Below are 13,015 nucleotides of genomic sequence, written 5' to 3' on the forward strand. Positions count from 1 at the left end.
AGCTCAACTAGAGAAAAAACTATGCAGCAACGAATCCCAGCACAACCCAAAATAAATAAATAAAATACGTTTTAAAAAGTGAATAATAATATTAAATGACTCAATGACTAAATTGCAGTTATCTAAAAATTTTAAATGAGTTAAAGTGATATAAAGTTTATAGTTTAATTTAAATAGCTTTGTTCTATAAAACCATGAGTGTTTTAGGAAAAAAGTTAAAAGGCGTACAAAGGAAAGTGCATGAGGATCTTTTCACAAGACTTTGCATATAGCAGTTATACACTACACACACATATATTTCAGAGCTAAAGACACACATAGGTTCAAATAAAGGATGTTGTTGCTGTTTAGCTGCTAAGTCGTGTCTGACTCTGTAGGGACCTCATGGACTGTAGTCCCCCGAGCTCCTCTGTCCATAGAATTTCCCAGGGAAGAATACTGGAGTGGGTTTCCATTTCGTTCTCCAGGGTATCTTCCCAATCCAAGGATATAACCACTACTGATCATTAACATTACTTTAAGAATGTGCTATGTTAATACTTTTTACATATTGTCTCCTTTCATGTGCACAACAATGCTATCCTGAAGATAATATTTGTTCTCAACTTTCAGATAGGAAAATTTAACCTTATAGAGGTTAAATACCTTATCTGATATCATAACTATAGCATAGGATAATACCAGATTTTAAAATGATTCTATATGACTCCAAAATCCAAACTCTTAAACAGTGTACATTACTAACTTCATATATCATTATTCACTATACATGTGACAAGAAACATTTCTTTATTCAAAAGGTATTAATTGATCACATACTAAGTGTCTATCCTTGTTAATCAGTAGGATACAGTGGAGATTAAACAAACTGATTTCCTGCCTTTATGAAGCATACCTTTGAGTTGGGGAGACAGAAACTAATTGAACAAATATATTTACAATACATTAAATGAAAAAAGTAGCGCTAAATTAGGAGATTATGGATTGTTTCTATTGAGAGTTGTTGGTTTCTATTTTAGAGAAAGATCTGCCTAATAATGCTTGAATAAATTGAAGGTGTGGGCCTTACAGATATCTGAGGACAGTGTAGTGTAGAAAGAAGGACCTGCAAGGCTTGAATGGAACTTGCATAGAATGCTCAAGAGACCACAGGGCCAATGTTGCTACAATGGAATGAATGAAGGGAGTCTGGTAAGAGCTTAATTTGAAGATGTAATAGGAGCTTAGATGGTGTGTGAACATTTTGGTCTCTGCAAAGACTGTCTCTTAATATGGGCTTTGGAGCCAAGATGTGATGGAATCTTATTTCTACATTAATAGGGTTAGTCAGGATGCTGTGTTGAATACAGATGGTAGAAGTCAGTGTTGAAATGGAAAGAGAGTGAGGAGACTGTCTTTCACATCTCATTAGGGTTAGATCAGGGTAGTAATCTAACAAGATGGTGAGTAGTAGTTGAATTCTATAGATGTTTTGAAGGCAATCGCAGGAAAGCTTCTTGTGAATTAGATGTGGAATGTGAGATAAAGAGAAGAGTCGATGATAATTTTAAATTACTGTTGTCCTGAGTCCCTTAAAGAAAGGAATTGCCATTTATGGGGAAAACTGCAGGAGGAGCAAGACTGTGGTTGGTAATCAGTAGTTCTGTTGTGGACAAGTTACTTTTGAGAGGCTTATAAGCATCTAGTTATATAAGATTGAACTCTGAAAGTATAAATGAAAATGTTTGCAGTATGAGTATGCTTCTATTTTACATCTTCCGTTTTACAAAATGAAACAGTTCTATGAGCCATTATCAGGATAAACCATGATGGAAATAAATTTAACACTGAAGTAGAATGGATGCCAGATATCTGTTCTTCTATTACATCTTCAAGTTAAGCTCTTACCAGACTCCTCTCATTCATCCCCTGTCCTTTCATGAAAGTTCTTTGCAAGTTCCATTCAAGCCTTGCAGGTTCTTCTTTCTACAACATGCTGCCCCCAGATACTTGTTTTGCATTTTGAGGGCATAGAAAGAGGTATAATAAATAAACAAAATATTTATTAGATATTTACAAGTGCTGTCTCTGCTGCTGCTACTAAGTCGCATCAGTCATGTCCGACTCTGTGCGACCCCATAGATGGCAGCCCACCAGGCTCCTCTGTCCCTGGGATTCTCCAGGCAAGAATACTGGAGTGGGTTGCCATTTCTTTCTCCAAGTGCTGTCTCTGATAAAATCTAAAACTTACTCACCAGAAAGATAGATACCTGTAGAAAGAGAGATTTACTGACTCAAAGATTGACTATTAGCAAATCAAACCTTGTGATTTAAAGTAAATTTTATTATTAATGAAAGAAAGCTGTCACAATTTTAATTCTTAGATTCCTCAGCTCCTGTGCAAAGTTGATAATCTCTGAGTTCACAAGTAATTATCCACCTTCACTAATGTCAGGCAAGTTCTAATTCATTTTTAACTTGATAAATGAGCAGCTAATGAAAAAGTTTATATCAATGTAAACAATATGAAATAAAAGAGGATATTATGGAAAGCTTGAAATTTCTGCTTAATAGAAACATTTAGCTTTTTCATGCTCCTGTCTCAGGTAAGGTATAGAGGTTTTTGATTTTATAATCTTTCCCAAAATTAAAATGACATAATTTTATAAGTGGAATTAAAATAATCTCAGTGCCCTGCTAAATTCTGATTGCCCCATACAATCTCCTCCCTTCCCACTTCACTGCTAATAAGCATTATCTATTCCTACTACAAGCACAAGATCCCATTTTCTGTTTGACCCCTAATAATTGAATTGTGATATTTGTTATTCCAAGCTTCCCTTGGAATAAAAATAAAAGTAATTTTAAGACCCTACAAGTATTAATGCACTAAATGGAATACCAGCCAAATATATAGAATGGCATAGCAAAATATAATTACAGATGTATAAATATAATAATATGCTCAGACACTCAGTCGTGTCCAACTCTTTGCCACCCCATGGATTGCAGCCCACCAGGCTCCTCTGTCCATGGGATTTTCCATGCAAGAACACTGGAGTGGGTTGCCATTTCCTCCTCCAGGGGATTTTCCCTACCCAGGGATTGAACCTCTGTCTTCTGAATTGCAGGCAGATTCTTTACCAACTGCACCACTATAAGCATAGGCTTACTTTTAATTATTTACAAATCTTATAAAATGTTTCTAAGAGAAGCCAACTGACAGCTGTTTTCCAGTGAATTATGATATTTCTAAGTTAAATGCTACCTTACACCCTTAAGTGGTACCATATGTTTCCTGATGCACTCATGGTTTCAGAAAAGCAGGTTGGTATCAATGCAAATAAAAGAATAAGCCCAGATTTAGCTACAGCTCTTGTGATGTGGCCTAGTTCAGTATTTCTCAAAATATTATGTGCCTCTGAAGATACTGCTAGAATGCAGAATCTGTTTCCATAGATTGGTTTGGGCTCTGAGATTTTGCATTTCTAACAAGCTCTCTCTTGGGTGATAGCTATGCCACTTGTCAAGGGCCATGCTCTGAAAAGCAAGGGCTAAGTCAACATTCCCCAAAGTTTGTTTAACCTGATTTTGAGATAGCTTATGAAAAGAGACTGCTTTACCAGAAATGATGTGTTCTCTCCTTTCTTGAATTTTGTTGGCCATAAGCAACAAAAAAAATCAGTAAGGCAGCAGATGAAGTTTTGTTTTATTGTGGCAAGAGAAACCCACATATCATGATATCTAACCTATTAAAATTTTAGGTGCAGATTACACAGTAAAATTTTGTTCATTGTAAGCAAAATGTGGTATGGCTAATCTCTAGAAACTTCTTGTCTTGCATAACTGAAATTACATACCCATGAAACGGAAATCCCTCCTTTCCCCTCCCAAGGCACTGTCAGCCACCATTAAAGCCACCATTCTGCTTTATTTTTCTATGGGTTTGAACACTTTAGCTTCTTCACATAAGTATTATGGAACCCGAGACCTATCCACTTCACTATTGAACACTTCAGAATGCCTGGATCATCCATAAGTAATGATCGTACGTAAGAATATGTTATTTATTGAAAGCAACTGAATTCCCACCAGATCTACCATTAATGCATGGGCTGGTTGGTGTGGCACAGTCATGATTATCAAACTTAATACAACACAAAAGACTATCTTTTAAGTTATAAAATGAAATTTAAAATAAATGTCGAAATTATAGGCATCATAGTGTGGAGGGAAGGAGAACAGCTTTCATAATCAGGTAGGCATGAATTTGATTCCCAGCTTTGTTTTTTATAGCTTGCACTAATCAACTCAGGTGATACATTGAATCTTTCTAAGCCACACTTTTCTCTCTGAAAAGAGTCATTTGTAATATCAGTGTTACAGAATCTTGATGACAGTTAAAATTAACATCATGACTTGTAAGAAGTGGGTACTCAATAAATCAATAAACTGTAGCTGTTTTGTGATTATCAATACACAGTGATAAAATATGACCTAGGCAAATTCCTCGAATAATCTGTTTCTATTACTGCTTAGATTCTGCCTGAACTGGGTCCTTAGTAAATAACATAAAGTAATATAAAAACTCTACTCTGAGATTAAAATCATGTTTTAACATGCTTTATGAGCTCTTTTTATATTGATTTTTTATAATATGCTTTCAAAATTATTGACAAATCTACTCTTTGTCTGTACTTCAACTGGATAATGGAAAATGATTTATGCCATTTTATTGAGTTTACAATGGTTAGAGTAAGCCACATTAATTATTGCTATGTCATTTTTGCAGGCTAGCAGGAACTGAGACAAAACATAAGCCAAACTAAATATAATTATCATTAAAATGACTCAAGCATAAAAAATAATCAGATGGATCATGAAATTTTCTTATTCTTGTCAACAAAAGAAGGTCATGCTTATTTGCAAATATGCATTTTTATTGTTTTTCCCCCATTTTCTGACGGAGAAAGCAATGGCAACCCACTCCAGTACTCTTGCCTGGAGAATCCCATGGACGGTGGAGCCTGGCGGGCTGCAGTCCATGGGGTCGCGAAGAGCTGGACACAACTGAGTGACTTCACTTTCACTCTCATGCATTGAAGGAGGAAATGGCAGCCCACTCCAGTGTTCTTGCCTGGAGAATCCCAGGGACGGGGGAGCCTGGTGGGCTGCCGTCTATGGGGTCACACAGAGTCGGACACAACTGAAGCGACTTAGCAGCAGCAGCATTTTCTGAAATGTGAGAGGCATTTTAGGTCCCTATCATATTTTTCAAATAACATTTTTGCTATTGAAAATACAACCTACACTGTCATAAATAACGTATCTGACTTTTAAAATTAGGTGATGAACCCCAGAAAAACCTTATAGGAGAGACACAAGGTGTCTACCTCCCTAAAAAAATAACCACTTTTTGTTTCCAAATATATGCTATTTAATAACAGTAATTTTATGATCAGTTCATTCTCTTTAGATTATGAATTCTTTCATCTAAGCTCAGTGAACTTGGGTTGAATTTAAGGAACAAATGTGCCTAAGAAAGAGATTTTTTACATAGGGATTTATCCAACTCCTGCTCAGGAGATCTTGGGAGAGCAGTAATAAATATTTACACTAACCCAATACTGTAAGAAGAGGGTCTAAAAAATTAGAGGACAGATGCAAAGAAGAAATTCTAGAAAAAGAGAACAGAAGGAACCTGAAGGTTGTGCAGTAGTGATATAGGGGAGGTACTGCAATCATAAAAGACTTGGGATAGAGGAGGTAAACGTAGATATTGACAAAGCCTTCACTTTGATGGACAAAGCGTCTGCTCACATGGAGGGGACTGAGAGATGCTGATGAAGGAAAGCTTTGACTCTATCCCCTGGATATCTGCTGGAATTCAGTTCTTCCAGTTCCGATTAAACCCTGACAACTCCCTCAGTGGATTTCTATAAATGAAAGTCAAAGAGCTTCACAGGGCAGATTCCTGGAAACACAGGCTGATTCCTGAAAACGGAGACCTTTTTTCTAGTTTGTTCAGAGCTGGTTTTCAGTAAGTACACACTCTTTGGTGCTAATACCTATAAATTTTTTAAATACTTCCATACTGTTTGATAAAAAGCTAAAGCCAAGGTTACCCGCATGTCCCTTTTGTATGCCTACTCAGCTTCATCTCTGAGTACTTCTGAATTCCTGAAATCAGACAGATGAAGGAGTGATGTCTGGTATAGCAGGATGTTTCAATATTCCAGCATTGTGGCTGGTGGAACTTTGGACATGTTGGTCCCTGTGCCAAAACAGTTATTAATTAATTCTGGACTTTTGAAAGAAAAGGGGTTTCAACATTAATGAAAGTCAGAAATAAGCCCTAAGATAGAATGAGACCAAACAAACCAAAGCAGAATTTTGTCTATTTAGTAGTTTGTCTGAGGTCCATTGAATGGGTGTGGTGGTGTCATTAAAATGAAGTTAATCTGGGAGGGAAGAGCTGACTCATTTGAAAAGACCCTGATGCTGGGAGGGATTGAGGGCAGGAGGAGAAGGGGACGACAGAGGGTAAGATGGTTGGATGGCATCACCTACTCAATGGAGATGAGTTTGAGTAGACTCCAGGAGTTGGTGATGGACAGGGAGGCCTTGCGTGCTGCAGTCCATGGGGTCACGAAGAGTCAGGCACGACTGATCAACTGAACTGAAGTGAACTGAATCTGGGAGCATATCTCAATTCATGAACTTAGATTACAATAATCCTAAGGAGAAAAAGCATTTGTAATCTTTTTTTTGTTGTTTATTGCCATGGCCATTTACAAATACAACATGAGTCACTCTTTTTTTTCTTTCTTTTTTTTTTCTGGTATTGTATTTCCAGTAATTTTAAAAATCAGTGTTCCCCAACTCATCTCTGTCATTTCCTGAATTAAGAAGGAAAATCCAGGCCTCTAGCCGTGTTTGAAGTTGACAAGCTCTTTCATGACAAGATACAGGCTGCCTCTTCTTCCTGGAGTCCCTGTCACCTTTTGTTACAACGCTGACACTTTCAAAGTTCAAGTCAAATGACATCTCTAATGCATTTTCTACATATGGGGTGTTTTACCTAACATAGGTATACTACAAATATATGATAAATTATTTTAGACAAACTTTTTTTTATAACTTTTACAAACTTTAAAGAGGAGGAGAGAAATCAATCTGCCTTTATAGTATTACTTGTCACATTCCATTCAAAGAATAATATTCTGAAGTGTTTTAACAGAAGATAATTATCTGAGTGAGAAATTAGACTGAACTATTGGTGGCTCAGCAGTAAAGAACCCGTCTGCAATGCAGGAGAAATGGGTTCGATCCCCAGGTCAGAAAGATACCCTGGAGGAAGGCACAGCAACCCACTCCAGTATCGTTGCCTGGAGAATCCCATGGACAGAGGAGGCTGACAGGCCACAGTCCATAATGTCACAAGAAGTCAGATACTACTGAAGTGACTTAGTACACGCACATACACCTTACTATACTAAATAGTTTTAAGTGATTTTGGAATGAAAACTCCTTTTTCTTCCTAGAGGTTTCTTTTTTGTATGTAATTATCTTTTTATATCTGTTTGCACTTCAAGGTAATGTTGATTGAATAAATTTAAAAGTTCTAATTCTATGACCTGAATGAATCACTTCTCAAGTAAAATACAGGTACCTTTCTGGAGAATGCCATTAAGTTAATTATAGTGCATTTCATAATTGATAGGCCCCATTTCCCTTATTATATAAAAAGCTAACTAATAGACATATAAGATAGAATTTTTCTACCATAAGATCTTTTTCTCAGTTTAATTTAGCCCTAAAATTGTATGTAGTATACATTTATTAAAGAATAAAGGGACATGTTTATAATATAGTGAGATTAATGTAGAGTGATAAAACTAACAACCTTGTTTTAGGTATTTTTTCATATAGCAAATATTTTTGATCTTATATTTTTCATCTTATATCACAGACATATTACACACAAAATGCCATAATTTTATGAGGGTAAAATATGACCTATTCTCTTGGTCAAATTACATCTAGCAATGACATTTATGCACAAAGTTTATAAAGTTTATAAAATAATGATATGTAGTAAATTTAAGTTCTAAGTGATGGGCACATATTGGATAGTAATATGACTTGGGGGATACTCACAATAACTCTGTAAGGCAGGTGCCATTAGTCTCTCCATTTTAGAGATGAGAAAACTGATGTATGCAGATGAGAACTGATTTGCCTAAGATCATATGATAGTAACTGATTTATCTGGGATACAAAGCCAAGCAGTGTGGCTTCAGAGTCTGTCCAGCTACAGTTTTATATCAGACGTGAATAGAGGAGGACCTCATCCATCAGAACAATGATTACAAGAGATGTTTCCAGACAACAAGAGGAGCTAGAACAGGGTTTTGAAGGATGGAAAAATTTGGATTGATAGAGATTGTAGGTATGTGGCACAGAGGGCACAGAGAGGTAGCCATGAGTAAAAGTATTACAAGAACATGGAAATAAAGTTGGGAGAATGCAATATATATTCCAGGGATCATCAGTAGGGCAGTTAGACTGGATGAGAGTTTCTATTTAGAACTCTTGAGAAACCTGTATGCAGGTGAGGAAGCAACAGTTAGAACTGGACATGGAACAGCAGACTGGTTCCAAATAGGAAAAGGAGTACGTCAAGGCTGTATATTGTCACCCTGATTATTTAACTTATATGCAGAGTACATCATGAGAAACGCTGGGCTGGAGGAAGCACAAGCTGGAATCAAGATTGCCAGGAGAAATATCAATATGCAGTTGACACCTCAGATATGCAGATGATACCACCCTTATGGCAGAAAGTGAAGAAGAACTAAAGAGCCTCTTGAAAGTGAAAGAGGAGAGTGAAAAAGCTGGCTTAAAGCTCAACATTCAGAAAACTAAGATCATGGCATCCGGTCCATCGCTTCATGGCAAATAGATGGGGAAACAGTGGAAACAGTGTCAGACTTTATTTTTCTGGGCTTCAAAATCACTGCAGATGGTGACTGCAGCCATGAAATTAAAAGATGCTTACTCCTTGGAAGAAAAGTTATGACCAACCTAGACAGCATATTAAAAAGCAAAGATATTACTTTGTCAACAAAGGTCCATCTAGCCAAATCTATGGTTTTTCTAGTAGTCATGTATGTGTGTGATAGTTGGACTATAAGGAAAGCTGAGCGTCGAAGAATTGATGCTTTTGAACTGTGGTGTTGGAGTAGACTCTTGAGAGTCCCTTGGACTGCAAGATGATCCAACCAGTCCATCCTAAAGGAAATCAGTCCTGGGTGTTCACTGGTAGAACTGATGCTGAAGCTGAAACTCCAATAATTTGGCCACCTGATCCGAAGAGCTGACTCATTTGAAAAGACCCTGATGTTGGGAAAGATTGAAGGCAAGAGGAGAAGGGGACGACAGAGGATGAGATGGTTGGATGGTATCACTGACTCAGTGGACATGAGTTTGGATAAACTCCGGGAGTTGGTGATAGACAGGGAGGCTTGGTGTGCTGCTGTTCATGGGGTTGCAAAGAGTCGGACACGACTGAGCGACTGAACTAACTTGTGAGAAAGATGAATTTGTTTGCTGGATATTATTACTTGGCACTTCATATCATTACCTCTATTAAAATGAAATTCATCCTTGAATTCATTGTCTACATAAATGGACTTTGATATTGAAAAATTTTTTTTGTATCTTAAATGTCAATCTTTATCATTCTTGTGATACTGTCTTCTCACTGACTCCATTTAGTATATACTAAGATATCATCATGCCAGGAATTTACTTGCTACTCAAAAAGGACTGTTTTATATATATATATATATATTTCCACACTAAAATAAAAGCTTCCAGGGGAAGGTGGCACTACTGGTAAAGAACTTGCTGCCAACTCTGGTGGACACAAGAGACATAGGTTTGATCCCTGGGTCAGGAAGATCGGGAAGATCCCCTGGAGGAGGGCATAGCAATCCACTCCAGTATTCTTACCTGGAGAATGTCATGGAGAGAGGAGCCTGGTGGGCTATAGGGATGCAAGAGAGCTGGACATGACAAAAGCGACTTAGCACGCAAACTTTTCCTAGATAAGACTACAACATAAAAAAGCAGCAGTTTATACCACTGTGCTCTTTTCAGGTAAACCGGTGATGATCGTGACAGAGTATATGGAAAATGGTTCTTTAGATACATTTTTAAAGGTAAGATTTGAGATAAATGCAACTATTGAAAGTGTTATTTATATACCAATTGTGATGTTGAAGTGGAAATCCAGTCACCTTAAAGCTAAATTTTAAATAGAAATATCTGGAGTCAGGATAATTGTACTACAAAAATTAACTTTGGCTTGAAAATTGGCTTGAAACTTATACACATCCAAATTACATGTCTCTAGGGTTTTATTTAATGTATGTTAATGTGCCTCCCCCCAAAAAAATAAAAGAGGGAAGGAAGAAAGGAGGATAGGGATGAAGGAAAGGGAAAAAAGAGAATCTTTTATAAGGATTTAACTCTCTCTGAAGTAAGTTTGACAGAGAAATACAAATATGATACGGTATTGCTTATATGTGGAATATAAAAAATGGTACAAATGAGCTTGTTTACAAAACAGAAATAGTGTCACAGATGTAGAAAACAAACTTATGGTCACCAGTTGGGGGAAAGGAGGATAAATTGGGAGACTGAAATTAATGATATATATGCTATTATATATAAAATAGATAACTAATGAATACCTACCATATAGAACAAAAAACTCTACTCAATACTCTGTAATGGCCTATTGGGAAAAGAATCTAAAAAAGGGTAGATATAGGTATATGTATAACTGGTTCACTTTACTCTACACCTGAAACCAACACAAGATTATAAATTTTTTTTTGTAATTTTTTGCATTGTAATTTTTCAATCACAATGAATAAATTTTTAAAAAGAATATAAGTATTTAACTCTCTCAAAATACGTAATATCAGGCAGAACAGGGAAAATGTCTATAAAATCTGTGAAAATCATCTATACTAATGAAAGAGTCAAACAGACTCATACCTCCCCTGCGGGCCAGCCACTATTTTTACTTCTGTATTTGAAGAATCATTATGTGATAATAGATGGTAGTCAATGTTGTTAGATCCTCTGGGTTTTAGGAAAAGAATTTACTATGCAAGTCTCCAAATGTTAAATGTTGGCTACTCATTTTATTAGTAAATAGTATGTACTGAACAATGTAACGTATTTGCAGGCCTAATTAAACCTGTGGACTGGCAAGCTTTCATCTTCAAATAGCAACGACTGTCATTGAGTAGAAAAGTGAAGCAACAGTGGCATTAGTTACCATAATAAGAATATGACAGGGGTCCAGTGGTAAGGCGAACGTCTCTTCCAGTCTCCAGCCTCTACCAGACTCTGCTGCCAAATTTCTTGTACATATATTTAAGTTTATCAGCCCCGTAAGGTCACATCATTCTTTTATTTCGAAATAAGCATCAGTTGAGCCTTATTCTTGCATCTGCACCAAATCCAGTGCCCGCGAGCCTCCCAGAAATACTAACATTCCCCTGGTCATTGCTCAGTCCCTCCCTCCCTCATCTGCTACTGCAGAATCTCACTTATTTCCTCTGGCCACTTCTTTACCCCAATATGCCTATCCAAACAGTTTCTTTTAAATCAGTTCTAAAATGTGCAGTGTTAACCCAAAGCAGGCACTAAATTAGAGTGATGAAAACACTCTTCTGATGACTAACAAAGGAATTACAATGCAGAAACGAGCAGCAATACATAAGATTTTGGTCGAGGGTTTTCAGTGCCTTCATCTGCTTTCACCAAGCAGAGGACACTTTGTATACACTTGGTAACTGATACAGTTATCAAGTTTACTGTCTTGCTTAATTTTTTTTCCATTCTCCTTCAGATAGAAATTGCAATGTGAATTTGGTAGCAGTATGTATTAATTTAGGGATTGAAGGAAGATCCTTATGTATCTTTCCCCAGTGATAGGTGTTACAGGACTAATATTTCTGTATAATCTTTACAGAAAAATGACGGGCAGTTCACTGTGATCCAGCTGGTTGGCATGCTGAGAGGCATCGCTGCAGGAATGAAATACCTTTCCGACATGGGCTACGTGCATAGAGACCTTGCTGCCAGAAACATCTTAATCAACAGTAACCTTGTGTGCAAAGTGTCTGACTTTGGGCTTTCCAGGGTCCTGGAAGATGATCCTGAGGCAGCCTACACCACAAGGGTAAGATCTAACAGAATGCATTTCTGAAATGCTACACTGGAGACATTGAATATTTAAAGATTTTAAAAGAAATAGCCAAAAGAAAAAGAAGTTCCTGCAATATAGGAAGAAAGAGTGAGGAAACAGAGAGGGTGGCTAAAAAAGTCCAAATAACTTTCCTTGTTAGATGTCAGAAAATTCAAATATTAAACTTAGATAAGCTGAGTATTCGCCTAATGAGTCTTAATTGTTTATTTTTTTTCTACAGATACTGAAAATAAAAAATTTTGGTTCAGAGTAGATACAACTGATAAAAATCATATACAGTATTAAGTGTAAAAGTTAAAGAATCTCCTGTATTAAAAGTAATAAATATATACATATATTAACATACAATATATGTATGTATGTAATATGTGCTCATATTATATATCTGAATATATTCATATGCTTTATATGTGAATATATAAACATGTATAGCATTTGGGATAGCATCAACCCTATACCATAGTTTTTTCATGTACAAAACAAGTACGTAAATAGCTAAAGCTGCCTTCTAAATATTCACATGATAGGGAATAAAAGAGCTATTCCTTCAGAAAGTTTTGATTTACTGGAGGTATTTTAATGCCTAATTGCTTTTCTTTTATACTTTGTAAACTGTTAAGCCCACTTCTATGGAAAATTGGTCACTAAATCATATTGTCAAAATGAGCATAAATCAACACCCTTTTCCAGCAAAGTAATTGCTTCCTGAATCATTGTAATATAATTGACAGTTCTTTCTGTAGA

The 13,015-nt window shown here is 36.4% G+C and overlaps 1 protein-coding gene across 4 annotated transcripts in view; it reads left to right on the top strand.

Moving 5' to 3' along the window:
* The window catches only part of EPHA5 (EPH receptor A5), a 367,821-nt gene that overhangs the window by 326,320 nt on the left and 28,486 nt on the right, over positions 1 to 13,015 (top strand). For all 4 annotated transcript variants that reach the window (XM_061145871.1, XM_061145872.1, XM_061145873.1 and 1 more), the window contains 2 exons: positions 10,144 to 10,205; positions 12,035 to 12,244. In XM_061145871.1, the coding sequence (XP_061001854.1) occupies positions 10,144 to 10,205; positions 12,035 to 12,244 (272 nt within the window). The remainder of the gene's footprint in view (positions 1 to 10,143; positions 10,206 to 12,034; positions 12,245 to 13,015) is intronic.

This window comes from Dama dama, chromosome 6, assembly GCF_033118175.1.
Source record: "Dama dama isolate Ldn47 chromosome 6, ASM3311817v1, whole genome shotgun sequence".
NCBI lineage: Eukaryota > Metazoa > Chordata > Mammalia > Artiodactyla > Cervidae > Dama > Dama dama.